The sequence below is a fragment of the Vombatus ursinus genome, unplaced genomic scaffold (genome assembly GCF_900497805.2).
Source record: "Vombatus ursinus unplaced genomic scaffold, bare-nosed wombat genome assembly UNPS02012319.1, whole genome shotgun sequence".
Taxonomy (NCBI): Eukaryota; Metazoa; Chordata; class Mammalia; order Diprotodontia; family Vombatidae; genus Vombatus; species Vombatus ursinus.
Window position 1 is genome coordinate 228,509 of NW_020952097.1, and position 17,169 is coordinate 245,677.

General features: G+C 45.1%; 1 protein-coding gene across 4 annotated transcripts in view; it reads right to left on the bottom strand.

Annotated features, from left to right (window-relative positions):
• Positions 1–15,458: 15,458 nt before the first annotated feature.
• Positions 15,459–17,169, bottom strand: part of LOC114039911 (alanine aminotransferase 1-like) — a 10,821-nt gene continuing 9,110 nt past the window's right edge. For all 4 annotated transcript variants that reach the window (XM_027857846.1, XM_027857845.1, XM_027857844.1 and 1 more), the window contains 3 exons: positions 16,281–16,436; positions 16,007–16,119; positions 15,459–15,890 (listed from right to left, as the gene is read on the bottom strand). In XM_027857846.1, coding sequence (XP_027713647.1) covers positions 15,800–15,890; positions 16,007–16,119; positions 16,281–16,436 — 360 coding nt within the window. In that variant the 3' untranslated portion in view covers positions 15,459–15,799. The remainder of the gene's footprint in view (positions 15,891–16,006; positions 16,120–16,280; positions 16,437–17,169) is intronic.

The following is a 17,169-nucleotide window of genomic DNA, read 5'->3' on the forward strand; positions in this document are numbered from 1 at the left end:
AGGACAAAGAACAGGCTTAGAAGGAATGAAGCAAGGGAAAAATGGGAGGTCTGGAGGTTATGATCACAGAGGGGAGTTTCAGAGTTCAGGATCAGGGAGGCAAGAGGGTAATGGCAATGATGGGGTATGGGCCCTGGGAAACCTGCCCCCCCTCCAACTCTCCTTGGGTTTTCTCCTTTTCCCAAGTGGTCAAGTAACTGGCCTTTCAAAGTGGCTATGCCCAATCTCCCAATTCTGTTCTGTTACCTCCCAGTTGCCCCCAGCCATTCCCCATCCTTGGTTGTGGTCCTCCTAGAAGAGGACCAAAATGACATTACTATACTAGAGTCATGTTTCCGTGTATCCGACTATGGCTGATCAGACCAATATGAACTCAGAAGGTTCTACCAACAGGTCGGGCACATGGACAACAGTCCATGTAAACATTCAGGGTGAATTCTCTAAATTTGCACATCTTGAATTTCTTTTGAGCTATTTCAATTCTACTTTGCTCATGGAGCACAGCACCTTCTCTGATGACGGCACACCATACTGGGCAGTCCTGTGCCAATATCTCCCATGTCACACAATCAATTCAAAAATTCTTAAGAGAGACTGTGAGAGTGTCCTTGTATCGCTTCTTCTGACCACCGTGAGAACTCTTGCCCTGTGAGAGTTTTCTATAAAAGTTTTTTTGGCAAGCGTCTGTTTTGCATTTGAATAGCATAGCCAGCCCATCAGAGTTGCTGCACTCTCTGAAGCAGAGTTTGAATGCTTGGCACTTTAGTTCAAGAAAGGACCTCAGTGTCTGATATCTTATCCTGCCAGGTGATCTTAATTCCATCTAGACCCCCCCCCCCTTCCTCCTTTGCCTTGGGCACCCGACCCTTGCAGGTCCTTCTCTGTTACCCCATGGTCACCTGAGACTACTTGGACACTCTTAGGTCCCTCCCACAGTCTTTCTATATATAAGATCCATCTTCGCCTCATTTAAGGTGCTCAGATTCTTAAAATCTAGCCAATAGCGTAGACTCATTAGGAATCTCGCTCACCCCAGTGTTCTAATAAACCTTGTCTTTGTTTGAAAGAAGGCTCGGGTCGAATTCATTTGGGCAGGACCTGTGTGTCGCTATTTCGGGGTCCCAGAACCCCTAAACCTCAACAGCAAGATGTGCTGTGGAATCAGGAGACCTGGTTTCAAATCTTCCCTGTGATAATCACTGTCTGTGTGACCTTGGGCCTTGGGCATTTAACTTCCTTGGGGTATTCACTGATCTCTCTTCCAACTCTAGATCCAAGATCCTAACTAAGGTAATACCATCCCTGAGGGTGTCTGAGGAGGAATGAAGATGTAAGTAATAGCGGCTGAGGATCTGGGTGTTTGAGGAGTCCGGAATGTTTACCTTGAATTCCTTAAGCAGGAGGGCAGAAAGAAGACTAGGAGCCAGGCTAAAATCCTAGACAATTTCAGAGGTGGAAGGGACTTCTGTAGCCTTGTGGTCCAACCCACGCCTGAAAGCAATTCCCACTCTAATATACTGGACCAATGATCACCCAGCCTCTGCGTGTGGGCCTCCAGAGAGGGTGAACCCATGACCTCTTGAGGCAGTCCAGAAAAAGGAGGTTGATAGGTGAGAATGATAAGGTCTTAGATTTGGTGATATCAATGGATGGAATGAGCCTCAAAGGAGGAAAGGTTGCTGTGGGATGATGACCAAGAGAGTCTAGAAAAAAGTAGTGGGCTAGCATGAATATGCCTATTCTTCCTTTGAGGCCAGTAGTCAGGAGGCAAGAGAGAACTCCCCAGTTTAGGAGAGGGCAGCTGGGAATGCAGAATCATAATGAAAGAGGATGAGAATGAAAGAGGGTGAGAAGGAAAGGTCTGGGATGAAAGGGAGGTCTCTGAGGACACAATGGGAGGAAAAGACAAAGGAGGAAATGAGACATGTGGGGGAGAGCTGAGCTGGACCAGGAGGAGAGAGCAGGGAGCTAGTCAGCTCAGCTGTAGGATGGGTGGAGTACTATTTGATTGGGACCTCCACCCTTCAGGATCCTGTGATGAGGGGGAGGGCGGTGACTATGCTATCAGGGGGCTGGAGGCAGCAAGGAGACTGTGTCATTAAATGCCTGGCATCATTAAAGCTCCCTGGGGCATGACTGAACTCACTCTAGTCCTCTGTTCTACTGCCCCATCTGGGTCACACACCCAGAAGAGACTCTGTACGTGGACAGTGCCTCATCTGCTCCACAGGCCTGCTCCACAGATTCATTAGGTAAAATTGTCATTTAAAAAATTATATTGGCTTTACCTACCCATGAACAATAAATATTACTTCAATTATTTGTATCTGAGTTTATTTGTATAAAAAGCATTTTGTGCTTATGTTCATATAGTTCCTGTGTCTATTTTGGCAGGTATACACTCAGGTATTTTATACTGTCTAGGTATTTTAAATGGTCTAAAACAATAGTGAATAATATTGCTGACACATAGAGTAGTTTCTCTATTTTTCACTTTTGATTAAATCTGTTTTAACTTTAACTTTGTCTGAGATCATGATTACTATCCTTGCTTTTTTTCACATACTAAATTCTACTCCTGCCCTTTATTTTATCTTTGTGTATATCTTTCATTTTTATAATGTTTCCTGAAAGCAACATATTGTTAAATTCAAATTTTTAATCTGCTGTTTCCATTTTATGGGTAAATTCATCCCATTAACATTCTAAGCTACAATTACTTGTGTATTTTCCTCCTTCCTATTTTTTCCTCACTATCCTTCTCACCCTATTTACCTTATCTCTCCTCACTCATCTGCTTTACATCTACCCATTACCTTGCCCACCTATTCCTTAACCTACCCACCCCTCTATGAGTCTGTCCTTATCCTCTCTCCCACTCTGTCCCCTTGCTCTCTTATTTCTTTTGAACTTAGAAGACTTTTATGCCTTTCTCGATATATGTTTTTCCCTCTTTAACCCATTCCCAATGAGATTATGGTTCCAGCACTACCCACCCTCTTCCCATTAGCTTCTTCTGTATCAGTTTTTCCTTTTATGCCTCATTTGTATAAGATAATTACTCCTTTTTATCTCTCCCCATCAAGTTTTATTTTTTTTTTTTAGAATCAGCCCATGTCGTTCTTTCTAACTACTCAAATAATGATGACAATCATAAGAGTACTGAAAACATTTTCACATATACGAAGTAAGCAATTTGACCTTATTGAGTCCCTTGTAATTGGTCTTTAATGTTTACCTTACATTTCTTCTGGATGTTGTATGTTGAATTTTCCCTTAAGTTCTGGGTTTTTGTCACAAAAACCTACAGGTCTTTACATTGATTAAATGTCCACTTGTTTTTCATTCAGGATTATACTTAACTTTGCTGGGTAAGTTACCCTTGGTTGTAACCCCAGCTCTTTTACTCTGTGGAATACAGTATTCCAAGACCTATGGTCCTTCAACATAGCAGCTGCTGGGTCTTGTGTAATCCTTATTATAGCTCCATGATATTTAAATTTTTTTTTCTTGTTGCATCCAATATTTTCTCCTTAACCTGAGCTTTGAAACTTGGCCATGATATTCCTGTAAGTTTTCCTCCTGATCTCTTTCAAAATAGTGATTGGTAGATTTTTTTTCTATTTTTACTTTGCTTTTTTGTTCTAGAACTTCAGGACAATTTTCCTTGATAATTTCTGGTAATATTATGTCAAGATTCTTTTTTTATTGTAATTTTCAAGTGGTCTGACTAATATTATTTCTCCTTGATCTGTTCTCAAGATAAGTTGTTTTTCTGATGAGATGTTTCACTTTCTCTTCTAGTTTTTCATTCTTTTGGTTTTGTTTTATGATTTCTTGGTATCTTAGAATGTCATTAGCTTCCCCTTGCCCAGTTATAGTTTTCAAGGAATTATTTTCTTCCTTAAGTTTTTGATTTTCTATTTCCAGTTGGTTGACTTTCTTTTCATAATTTTCTTGATTTTCTTGGATTGCTCTTATTTTTTTTCCTAATTTTTCCTCTGTCTCTCCTATTTGATTTTAAAGTCCTTTTTAAGTTCATCCAAGAACTGTTTTTGTGCTTGGGATCATTTGATGTTTCTCACTGAAAAAGGAGTGGATTTTTTCTTAGCTCCATTATCTTCCTCTAAATAGGAACCCAGATCTTCTCTATCCCCATAGTAACTATCTATGATTGGGTTCTTTTTCCTTTGCTTACTCATTTTCATTTGTTTTTTGTTTTATTTTGTTTGTTTAGCAACTATTAGTGTAATAAAGTTCTAGTCCTGAGGTATGGGGAATGATGCCTCAAGCCTCAGCTCTTTCTTACTGTTATTTTCTGAGGTCTTTCTGGGACCCAACCTCGGGATCTCCTCTTCATTCCTAAGCCAGGGCCCCCAGCCATACTGTCCTGCAAATGATCTTGCCCCCTGCCATCCCTACAACAGCTACAAACTACAGCTGTCCTTTCTGCCCTGGAACTGAAACTAGGGACCCTGCTCTCCTACAAGTGCCCACAGCCAGCAGGCTCCCCACCCCTCTGCTACTGCACTCACCAAGCATGTCTTAGCTCCATCTCCCTGAAGCTACAGCCCTGGATGTGTCTGGTCAGCACAGCTGTGCTTGGCATCCCTCAACAGTGGAAGGGCCTTCAATATTCTCCTGCTCAGACATCAGACCCTTACACTGTCTGCAAGATGAAAGTTTCCAAGGCTGAGGCTGCCTCTCAACCCACCTGCCCCCAGGGCTTGTTGTTTGTTGATATCACAGAGACAGCCTAGAGGTGGTTGCACCTCACTCAGGCCAAACCTCTGCCCCTGGAGGTCGGGTCTTTCCTGGGGTCTTCTCACATTGTCTTAGGAGGACAAATGCTTTACCCCACATTTACTTCTGCTGCTCTGAGGTGATGTTCTGTCTATTTTTGCCGAGATTTGGAGAGCCGGAAGTTTTCTGACCTACTCCGCCATCTTCTCAGAGTCCTCTTGGACGAAATATTTCTTGAATGTTGAACAGGAGTTTAGGGGTGAAGAGGGTGGATTCCAAATACAGGAGAAAGCTTGAGCAGAAAGCAGAGGGTATGTATGAGGAGTAGAGTGGTCCCCCTTTGACAGGATCAGATCTTGGGGATGTCTTAATGCTGAGGCTGAGAAGGTTATTTTTATTCAGTGGGGAGCTACAGAAGGTACTGTTCCTATTCTTCCTAGCCTCTACTCCTAAAAGATCACCCCTTCACAATGTTATCTCTTCCCACTTTATTCCCACTCAAGCTTATCCTATAAGACAGTGACCTTGAGTGATAGTCATTCCACAGGGACTGTTCTGGAGGTAGGGGGTTTGACTTGGGCTAAAGGATGGAGAGGATTAACCTCAGTGACCTTGATGGGTAGAGGAGGGTCAGCTGTCCCAGCTGAGGCCAGTCCCTCTCTAGAAGAGCTTACTTCCTCTTTAACAGACCTAGTGCCTTCAGTTTTTCTCATCTAGAAAAGGGGATGAATATCTCCTATCTCTTTGTTCCACAGGTTCAAAAATCAATGTCTCCTTGGTAATTAAGGGGCAAACATGATTAGCAAAAAAAGGTACAAAAGTTAGAGAGTCTCAAGGAATAGAGTTGTTTGTCCATAGTCTAGCCCCTTTAACTATTCATTAGCCCCATCTCCAGAATATCTGGAATATCAGAATATCACTCCCAACTCTCCTCTCTAGGCATTCTCCCATCCCAACTTATAAATGAATCTTTGTCTCAGGTAAAAACCCCCCTATTCAATTTTCCCAACTCCTGCTCTAAGGCTACTTGAATATCACCGAAGAATGTTAAAAAATCACACTAATTCCTCTGACGACAAATTCATGGTGTGTAAGGTCATCTGGTTCCTCTGACTTCTCCTCAACAACTCTCCTACCCCACAAAAACCATTCCAGACCTTTCCTTGTCTCTCACTGCCAACCACATACCTGCTCTTCCCACCCCTCCCCTCCCCTCCCCTCCTTCAGCACTAAGACCAAATGATTCACTGGGAAGATTTAGGTCCTTCAAGGAGATCTTCCTCAGCCCTGCCTTACTTCATTCCTCCCTTCTCAGCATTATTTCCCTCAGGTCATTGGCACAGGGTTCACTACTGCTGACATAAACTAATCCCTTTACTGGAACTCTTGATCTCACTCCCTCCCATTCTCTAGGGCCTTGCTCCAGAATCACACACACACACACACAAACACACACACACACACACACACACACACACACACTCACCACAATTTCTGTCAGAAGGGAAGTCAGCAATCACTGAGTCCAACCGACACTCAAACAGGAATCTATTCTACAGTATACCAGAAAAATAGTTACCAAGCTTTAGCTTGAAGACATGTAGCAAGGGGGAGCTTACTATGTTCTGAGGCAACCCATTCCATTTTTGGATGGCTCTGTTGGGAAGTTTTTCTTTACATCAAGTCTAAATCTGCCTTTCTGAAAGTTCCACCCATCCCTTCTACCCTCTGGGCAAAATGAGGCTAATTCTTCCATGTGGCAGCCCTTCAGATACTTTCAGATGATTAACTTTCAACATTCTCCCAAGCCTTCTTTTCCCCAGGCTAAACATCTCTAGTTTCTTCAACTAATTCTCACATGGCACAGAATCGAAGTCCTCTGTGCCATCTCGGTTACTATCCATTGGACATTTTCCCTCTTATCAACATCCTTCTTAAAATGTAGTTCCCAGAACTGAAAGTAATGCTCTCAATGACATCTGCCCAGGCAGAGTACAGGGGGATGAGCCCGAGCTTCTCTTATTGCAGCCTAAGTCCTATTAGCTTTGTTGGCTGCCATATCACACTGCCGACTCATATTGAGCTGTAGTATGTTTAAAACCCCACATCTTTTTTTTTCCAGAAAAACTGTTATCTGACCATACTTCCAAAGTTGATTTGAAACCAAGTATCTGATGCGACATCTCCCTTCATAGTTATTCCCCATCTCTTACATGTATCTCCTATCTCTCCCTTACCCCTTGCTTCTGATCTACCCATAAATACCAAATTCCACCTCTGAGGCTAACTAGCTGGGTGACCTAGGGCACATCATTTAACTTCTTGGGGCTGTTTTTTCATCTGTAAAATGGTGAAGTCAGTTCTTTTTATCTTCATCAGCACATAGCACAGAACACATAAGCCCAGTGGGGGGAGGGGGGAGGAACCCTAGCTGCCTAACAAACGATGCAGGGCACCTTAAACTCGTGGCATGGAGTTTGGATCATCCTTTGTTCTCGTGTTCAGTCTGATATACCCACAGATTGAGACTTTTCTAGTCTTCTCCTGTACTGCCAGTTGGGGTAAGGCCTACTGAATGACAGACTACATGATGATGTCATGAACTTTGGGTGGTTCCTGAGGTTTTCCGTCTCAAAGAGGGCAATTTTCTATGACCGTCCTCAGAAAGAGTGGGAGTTACTGAGTCATCTGTGTCCTGTTCCCCAGAAGTCTTTGTACTGGAAGCATGGATTGCTAGGGTGTCTAGGTAATGAGCCCCAACCCTCCGCCTCTAGTACTGTGCTAGGATTCTGAACAGGCTGGAGTTGACCCTGATCATTTCTGACATTTCAGAGATGTCCACCAGATCTCGATATGCTAGAGTCATATGTCAATCTAAGCTTGGTGTGGTGGTATACACTTGTAATCCCTGTCAAGGTTAGCTGATCTCTTGAACTCAGGAGTTTTGAGCTGCAATGGATCGAGCCAATCAGGAGTCTGCACTATTTTTGGCATCAATTCAATTAGCCCCTGGGAGTGGGGGTCCACCATATTGCTTGAAAAGGAGAGAATGGGCCCAAGTCAGAAATAGAACAGGTCAAAGGTCTCATGCTGATCAGAATGGGACCTGACTCATGAGTGGTACCTGCACTTCCAAACTGGGGGAGATAGGGAGACCTAGTCTTTTTTTTTTTTTAATGATGTCAGTTTTGAAGGACTTACTATGAAAAATGATAGAGTTGGAATTAGGGTCAGGGTTAGGATCTGAATGCAGATTGAAGCATACTTTTTTTTACGGTGTTTTTTTTGTCTGTGTTTTCTTTTGAAACATGGCTAATATGGAAATGTTTTGCATGCCTGTGCATGTTAATCTATATCAAATTGCTTGCCTTCTCAAGGAAGGGGAAGGGGAGGGAAGAAGGGAGAGAATTTGGAACTCAAAATTGTAAAAGATGAAGGTTAAAAATTGTTCTTATATGTAATTGGGGAAAATATAAAATATAGAAATAGTTTTTAAAAAGAAAATGCTAAAGATATCAAGAAATCTGTTAAATCAATGAGTAAATTATTATCAAAGTACAAAAAAATGATGTCACTCAGTCAACAATCTATAAGGATTCAGTAAGTATGTACTATTTGCCAGGAACTGATGATAAGAACTGATGATACAAAGACAGAAGTGAAACAGTTCCTGTCCTCAAGGAGCTTACATTCTAACCGAAGTCACATGTCCATCCATAGGTATGTGGATACAGAGGTATGTTTACTTTCTTGTTGACACAACTTTCCTAGGGATGGTCAAACTTAGGCTGGTACAACCCTAATATGGGTAGTACTTCTTACTCAGCCCGCAAAGGCGATAGAAGTACATATTATAAGGGCCCTTCAGACAACAACTGTAATACAATTGCTCCTCTGTCCAGCACAGAACACTCAAGTCTTTATTATTAGTCAGTAAATCAGTCAACAAGTATTTCTTAAGCTCTTACTATGTGTCAGGCACTGTGCTGAATACTGGGGAGACAAAGAAAAGCAAAAGACAGTCCCTGTCCTCAAGGAGATCACAGTCTAAAAGGGGAAACAATGTGAAAACTATGATATACAAACAAGCTAGATACAGGATAAATTGGAGATAATCGACAGAGGTAAGGTACAAGTATTGGATGAGGAGGGCTTCTTGTAGAAGGTGGGATTTCAGCTGGGATGTGAAGGAAGAAGTTAGGAAGCAGAGATGAGGAAGAGGAGAATTCCAGGCATGAGGGACAGTCAGTGAAAATGCCCGGGATTGGGAGATAGAACATTGTGTTCAAGGAACGGCATGGAAGCCAGGGTCACTGGATTGCAGAGTACATATCAGAGAGTAAGGTATAGGAGGCCTGGAATGGTGTGAGGGGGCCAGGCTTTATTGAATTGGGAGGCTGACATGGTCAGACATGAGACGTTAGCAAGCTGAACGGAGAATGGGTTGGAGAGGGAAGAGACTCGGAGCAGGTTATTTCAACAGTCCAGATGTGCAGTGAGGAAGGCCTGCACCAGAGGGGTGGAAGGGTCAGAGGAGAGAAGGGGGCCTATTCAAGAGATACTGCAAAGGTAAAAAACCAGCTGGTCTTGGCAGCAGATTGGATATGGAGGGTGAGAGAAGTGAGGAGTCAGCTTTGGTATGTCAGCTTCATATTCCTCTCATGTACTCATTTTCACAGATCTAGCTAATCTACAGCTGTAGCAAATATTTAGCTCTGCCCTCTCAGATTCTCATGCTATTCTAACCTGGCATAGGATTGTGGCAAGCAGGAGAAGATTCTATGTTGGCTTTTGTCGTTGTTTTTTACATTGATCATTTCTTTAAATTACCTGAAGTTCATTGGAGACCTCGGAGGAAGCAGTTTCCATGTAATTTGGGGTTGCAAGTCAAGTCGCCAGGGATCAGAGGTAGCCAACAAATGCAGACAATTCAGATGGTGAAGGATAAGAGGGATAATAGTTTGAGGGAATGGCAAGATCAAATGAAGGTTTTTCAAGGAGAGGAGAGCCCTGTTCTTTGTATATACCTGAGTAGGCCATGGGGAAGCAAGCAGTAGTTACGGAGAGGTGGACAGGGCAAGGCTTTGAGGGAGGCAGGAGGCCACATGGAATCACAGGCACAGATGGAGTTTTGGCCTTGGCAAGGAAAAGGGCTACTTTATCCTTTGAGACTAAAGCAGAAGATGAGAGAACTAGCGAATCGTCTCAGTAAAAGAGGCAAGAGAGCCTGCAGAGAACTAGGGGGATGGGAGCAGAGTTCAGGCTTGGAAGGAAAAAGGCTGTGGGAAATGTGAAGATTAAAAGGACTGCTCCTGAGCTGAGGTCAGATGGCACCAAACTTCCATGGGTCTGGTCAGCACTATTTTGTCACTTTCTTCAATCATGTCTATGGAATAGGGGAGAACCTGGAATTGGGTAACCTGGATTTAGATCTGTACTCTGATATTTACTAGCCTGTGATCTTGGGCAAGTCATTTCACTGCTCTGAATCTCAACTTTCTCATCTGCAAAATGGGGCTAGTATTTCTTGCACTGACCTACCTCATACGGCTATCCTGAAGAAAATGAATTGTAAACTTCAAAACATAATGGAAACATGAGCTGCTAGTCTTACCTGGGCAGAAACACTGAATTCAACCACTTCTACAGCACATTATGCTTCACCTTTGAAGCCTTTGTCTCCCTGTCCTTTCCATGGTTCCACTTTGGCAAATAATAATAGCTCATCTTTCTATTTATTGCTGAAAAAGCTGCATAGATGACTTGGATAGCTTGGTCTGTAGATAATAGCGATAAGGATGGGCAGAGGGAGGTAGAACGAAACTGAATGGACTTTGAAAGATGAAAGGGCAGTGGGGGTTGATAGTAGAAGGATGAATTGGAAACAACAGTAGAGAAGCAGAGAGTGTAGGTGTTACTAGCAAAGGGCAAATGGGGCTTTTTCCCAGGGCATCAACACCCAGGGGAAGAAACAGAGGCACTATTCCTCCCTATGGAGGAATCTATCCCTACCCCTCCTGTAAAAGTCCTACATCGGCACTGGAAGCAACCCTCTCCAGGGTCATGTTCCACTTTCTATTGTCTATCTTTTTTTTTTTAAGTAAGGCAATTGGGATTGTGACTTGTCCAAGGTCACACAATTAGTAAGTGTCAAGTGTCTGAGGCTGGATTTGAACTCAGGTCCTCCTGACTCCAAGGCCGGAGCTTTATCCACTGTGCCACCTAGCTGCCCCCATGTTCCACTTTCTACAGGAAGCCTTTCTCAGTTGCTCTTAATTCTAGTGCCTTGTATGCATGTTAACTAACTTGTTTGTACATAGTTGTCTGCACGTTGTCTCCACCATTAGATTGTGAGTTTCTTGAGGGCAGGGTCTGTCTTTTGCCTTTCTTTGTCTCCCCAGTGTTCACCGCAGTGCTTGGCACATAGTAGGTGCTTAATATTTACTCACTGTCACATAGTAATTGGGTCCCAATCCTAGAGCCCATGTTTCCCACCCCACCAATGCCAGAGTCCCCGAGGGATGGGTCAAGCCCTCTACCCAGGTAACTTCCCTCTTGTTTGGACAGCCCTTTCTGCCATCACCCACTAGACTATCCTTTCTATTATTATCCCAAAGCCAGACAACTGAATTTGCCTCAGGCACAATAATTCCCAATAAGGGCTTTGGTGGGGAACCAGGATGGTGCTAATCCCTCTTTTTGGAGCTTTGGGTCAGAAGGAATTGGAGAAGGAATGGACACTGGTGATAAAAGTTGCAAGGGGTATGGTGTTCCACAGGGAGCCAGGTTTCTGCCAAACAAAGGGAACAGTGTGTAGGTTGAAAAGCTTGATGATATAGCCACTTAGGCTATATCACATAAAGAGTAGGTTCCAAAGGGTACAGCAGAAGAGACCAGGTGCTGAGTGCCCCCCCGCCCCCCCCCCCGCCCCAGGCAACCAGGGACCCTGAAGAAGAGGGGTGATTAGAATAGAAAAGAATGTGAAAAGTGAAAGTAGGATGGCATATTGCAATAAGATTGGATGGTCAGGGTTGGGAAAACCAACACAGTGGCCCCTCTCATCTGCTCTTACCCACTCTCTCATCTAACTTTCAGTTAACTGGGTCCCTTCTATGAGTAAACCCAGTACCTATTCCCCTCTTGTCTCCTTCCTACACCCGTTTTATCACCTCTTTCCTTACACGCACACACATTCTCTGAAACTTTAGCTCCATATGGGTTGGCTCCTTTTCCTTAAATTACCTCTGTGAAGCAGGCCTTCTCTTCCTAGAGTCCTATACAGCTCTGACTACAGCTCCTCCCTACTACAGAACTCCCAGCCAGAAAATATCTGTGTTTGAAAGTTCGATGGCCAAAAAATGTGATGAGATTTGGGGCTCGCCTTAGCCAGGGACATGGGGCTGATGACTCACAGCTAAGAACCTAGGGCAGTAGGAAGGGCTGTTAATTCCAGTGAGAAGAGAGGAGGGAGGGCAGAATCAGGCTTGCCAGTGGGCAGACGAAAGGGAGCTGCGGAAGACCGGTAATGGGAGTCCTCCCAGCTTGCATCCACCAGGAAGGAGGTCCAGGGCAGGCACTCAGTGTGTATGCTCCAAGCCACGAGGCACTGTGCTAGTGCTGACCAGGTCAAAGTCACCACGAGAAAGCCCAGTCCAGCAGCTGCACAATAAGCCCTAAATATGTATTTACTGAGTTGTCACTAGCAAAGGAGATAACCCAGCTGTAGTATGCCTGAAACCAGACTTAAGGAGGTCAGACTAGGTCTTTCTGGGGGCTGTCGCTTCCCATCTAAGCGACAGAGGGGGGAGATAGAGGAGTCAGCAAAGGGAGACTGGAGGCAGTAGGAGGAAGGGATCTTTCTACCCAGAAAACCCATTTCCACCCTAAATGCCAGATCAAGAGTAGCTCTGGGGACAGCAGAAGAGGAGGGCAACCCATCCCATGCCATAGGGGCCAACTGCACTGGACATTAGATGATAACTGGAGAACACCCTAAAAGGACCAAATGCAGGAACTGGCAATATTTGGTCTGGAGAAGAGAAGACTTAGGGCAAATGTGATTGTTGCCTTCAAGTATTTTAAGGTCTGTCCCATAGAAGAGGGATTAAACTTGTTTTGTCATCAAAGAGGAGAACTAGAGGGAGCAACAGATAGAAAGTGGAGATGGAGATTGGTGTGATGTTAAGCCAAACTTGCTAACAATTAGTGCTGTCTCAAAGTGGATAGAATACTGGGCCTGGAATCAGGAAGACTCATCTTCCTGAATTCAAATCTGGCCCCAGACACTTACTAGCTGTGTGACCCTGGGCAAGTCACTTAATCCTATTTGCCTCAGTTGCCCCATCTGTAAAATGAGCTAGAGAAGGAAATGGCAAAACACTCCAGCATCTCTGCCAAGAAAACCCCCAATGGAGTCATGGAGAGTCAGACACAAATGAAAAATGCCTTAACAAGGTGGAATAGAATGCCCCAGAAGGTAGTAAGTTTCTTAAATTGGAAGTCTCTAGGAGAACGCAGGAGGATAGTAGAGGGTTCTTGTTTAAATATGGATTGGACCAGATGGTCTCTAAATGTCTCAGACAAATCTACTCTTCTCTTTACAACTGTAAGGTGTAACAACTTTACAACTGTAAGGTGATAGACCAGTTGGTTCTGCACTTCCTCAACCATAAGTAGCCCATGGGGTAGGTAGCAAGGGACTGCCATTGTAGAGGTAAATTCTCCCCTCCCCCTTTGGAAATTGTTAAGCATGTGTTGGACAACCACTTCTCAGGCATGTCGTAGATGTTTTTTGTTTGTCTCTTTTCACTCTGGGTTGAATTATAAAGTCACCGAGGTCCCGTCCAAATTTGAAATTCTGTAATACCCCACTGACTCCCATTTTTTAATCTAAAGTTCCAAGTATATGTATTCCTTTGCTTTTGGAGGAAATTAAGTGGTAACACGAATAGGTTAACTCAGGCCAAGATCTATGATTGGCTTTTTCTTAGGACATTAGTGACTGCCTCTGGGTATGATTTGATGACTTCTCAGAACACATCAAATAAATGACCCCTGTTAAGTATTAAGAGATAATTCACTTGCTTGCTTCCTCATGTTGACTTTTCAATTAAAAATACTGAAATTTGGGCTGGGGGGGGTGCTGAGAGAAAGAAATACAAGGTGAGATTTGAATCCAAGGATCTTCCAGGTAAGAACTCCTGTTTTTGAGATGATGAGAACTCTTTCTGTACTTGTTCCATTTCCTATTCTTGCCAAGGCTACAGGTAAAAGGGCATGGAAGGAGGAATCTAGCTCAGAGAGTCCTTGCTACAATTGGTAGAGAAGCAAAACCCAAAGGGGAGGTTTCCATATTGCCTGTAGAGCTGGGGACTATAGCCTAGATCAATGAGCTCACCTGAGCCAATGTAGATGGACAAATCTCAAATTGACAGGTGGGCTTTTTATGGCTGGGGACAGTGGAAAATACCACAGGGCCACGAAGGAATGGACAGGAATCAAGAGTCCATTACAGCCTAGGAACTACCGAACTTTCAAAGGCCCCAAGTCTGGGAAGAGGACATTTTCTGTTTGTCCAGAAATGTAACGATCTAGTGAATTATGTTTGATTCTAGATCCTTGTGAACAAACTCTAGAAGGCACAGAGCACCCTTGTGCTCTGGGGTGAGAGCGAACTCGTGACTCAAGGGAAAGAACAGCTAGACTAGAGAGCCTGCAGCAGGGGGAATTCAGTGTTGCTATAGCTGCTCAGAACCCAGGGCACCAAGTAGGCTGGAGGTGGGGTGAGTGAGAGGGGGTGTGGAAGATGCTCAGAGGTCTCAGGGTGCGGTTCAATGATAACAGAAGGCACCAAAAGCAGTGAAAGGTGAAAGCCCTGAAACTAAAGGGCAAAGGTGGCCCAGGAGGAGCAGATCCAGGGAAGGCTGACTCAGGATTACAGGATGTGGTACCTGAAGGAATCTTGGATGATCTAGTACCATTCCCTCATTTTATAGGTGAACAAGCCAAGGTCCAAGGAAACCAGAGTTCCTGCAGGTACTAAGTGTTAGAGCCAGGACTGGAGCCCAGGTTGGTCAAAGCCACTCTCCCTCCTTTTCATACGTCACACTATCTCTTGTTTGTCATCAGGAAGTCACTTCTGACATTGTCTTTTCCAGCTAGTCCTTGAGACGGTCCTATTATGCCTTTGTTTCTTAGCAGACATTTCATTTTTTCTAGTAGGCTGCGTGTGGGGGTTGTCTCGTGTAATCTTTGCCTCCTGAGGGTTAATCACCAGGCTCCCCCCATAGGAGACTATTAGATTTTTCAACTGGCTTGTTCCTCACCCTGAAGGAGAGTGCGAGGCTGTCCAGATGTCTCTCCGGTGGAGACTCTAGCTATACAATTGTGGGAATGAAAGGAGTCTGGGGGGAGAGGGTTTCTGAAGCTGCAATAGTCAGCCTGATAGAAGCCCAGAAGGAGGGTACCAAGCTAGAAATAGTCTGTGAGAACAGTGGAAGCCTAAGAGAGAGCCAACCTTTAAGGAGTTGGTGGGGAGTGAGGGTTAATGGCTCTCAGGCTGAGTGAAGGGGAATGTAGGGGAGAGGAGGTCAGGCTGCTGGATTTGCTCTCTATGGCTTTGCCACATTAGCCACATGCCCCAAGCCCAGATGATCCTCAGAAGTCACAAAGACATGTACCCCTTCACTGTTCTTCCTAAGAAGTAGGGGCACCAGAACCTCTTCAATATCTTTATTAGGATGCCCTGTAAGAAGGGCCCGGGGGCTCATTCTCTCAACCCTGGTACCTCCCAAGCATCCCTATGGCTCTCACTTGGGACCTCAGAGAGATGCCAGGGACCACGCCTCTCTCCAAGTCTGTGCTGATACCTCTGGGCACTGTCCACCACCCTGTATTTCTCACCCTCTCCCCAACAGTCCCCAGGGAAGGGAGAGGGAGTCACGGGGAAAGGAGGGAAACATTAACAGGCAGGGGCCCAGGAGTTATTTGCAGAGAAGAGCTAGATAATGGATAAGCAGAAGTAGTTCTCCTTTCTTTTCCCTTCAGTCTCTGTCCATTAGGAATATTCCTGAGTAAACTTGGCATAAAATTGGCTCAGTTTCTCTAGAAGGATCTTCAGCTTCTCCAAAGGGGGAAGAATGGTCATCCTGGGGGTAAAAGGGAAGGGGAGGAAAGGTCAGTGGTTAGCATCTCCCCTCAGTGCTCTGGAAGGGGCCCCTCAGTCAATGGCCTGAAGCTCTCAATGAAACCTCCCACTCTCTACCTGAAATGGTAGGTGCCATCCTTCTGGCCAAAGCCACTGCCAGGCACCACGCAGATACCAGTCTCCTCCAGGAGTTGTATGCAGAAGAACATATCAGCAGGCTGGCCCAGCTCCTGGGCAGCAACAGAGAGGAGACACAAACACGGACACACACACACACACACACACACACACACACACAGAAGAATGAGGGATCCAGCCCCTTAAATCCAGCCTACCCCAGCCCTTCATAGCCCTTCCCCACTCCCCACCCCAAGGGAGGATTGTCTCACACCTCTGCACGCTGCAGTGCTTTGGGGGGTAGCTGGATGCAGGGGAAAGAGTACATAGCCCCTTGCACTGGGTTACAGTGGATGCCAGGTTGCTTGTTTAAAATCTTCTCTGTGAGCTGGGCCTTCTCTGCCAGCCCTGACAGTACAGCCTTCTTCTCCTGGGGTTGGAAGAAGAGTCAGGGCTTGGCCAACATGCTGGCCACTCCCCACCCCACAACTTCAGGGGGGCAATCTCAGGGAATAGACAGCTTCCTAGATCCCTACAATACTCTGCTGAAACTCTGAGGTCACCAATGTCCTTATCCTTTCTGTATTTTAGACACTGTGGCTGATGGACTACATTCTTCCTCCTCCTCCTGGGGCAGAGGTTGTCCCCAGGTTCTTCTACCTCTCTGTCCAGTCCTTCTCTGTCTCCACTGGCTCCTCAACCTCCTTCTGGCCCCAGTGTGGGTCTGCCCCTGGCCCCTTTCCACTTCTATTTACACCTTCTCCCTTAACAATCCCATTCATCCTTATTATCTCCCTCACTCTGATGTAAATTCCTTGCCAGTAGGGATTGTTTCATCCCTTGTAGCTGTGGAGCAGGTGTGTAACATCTGCAGATTTACTGACATCTCATCTTTGCAGATCTCTCCCGAGTTTGTGTCTCTCCTCTGAGGATGTCACAGAATCATGTCCCCGAGGACCAAGCAGACAGCTCCTCTTGGGGTATCACTGGCACCTCCAATCCAGGATGTCTACCAGCCAGTGTTTCCCCCTAACCAAGCTGCCTCCTCTTTCTGACTTCCCTGCCTCTCCAGGGCCCCAGGCCCCTGTGTTTGGGAACCTGTTATCTGTCCCTCCTCCTCCTCCTCCTCCTCCCTCACCTCTCCTGTCCAGTTACCAGATCCT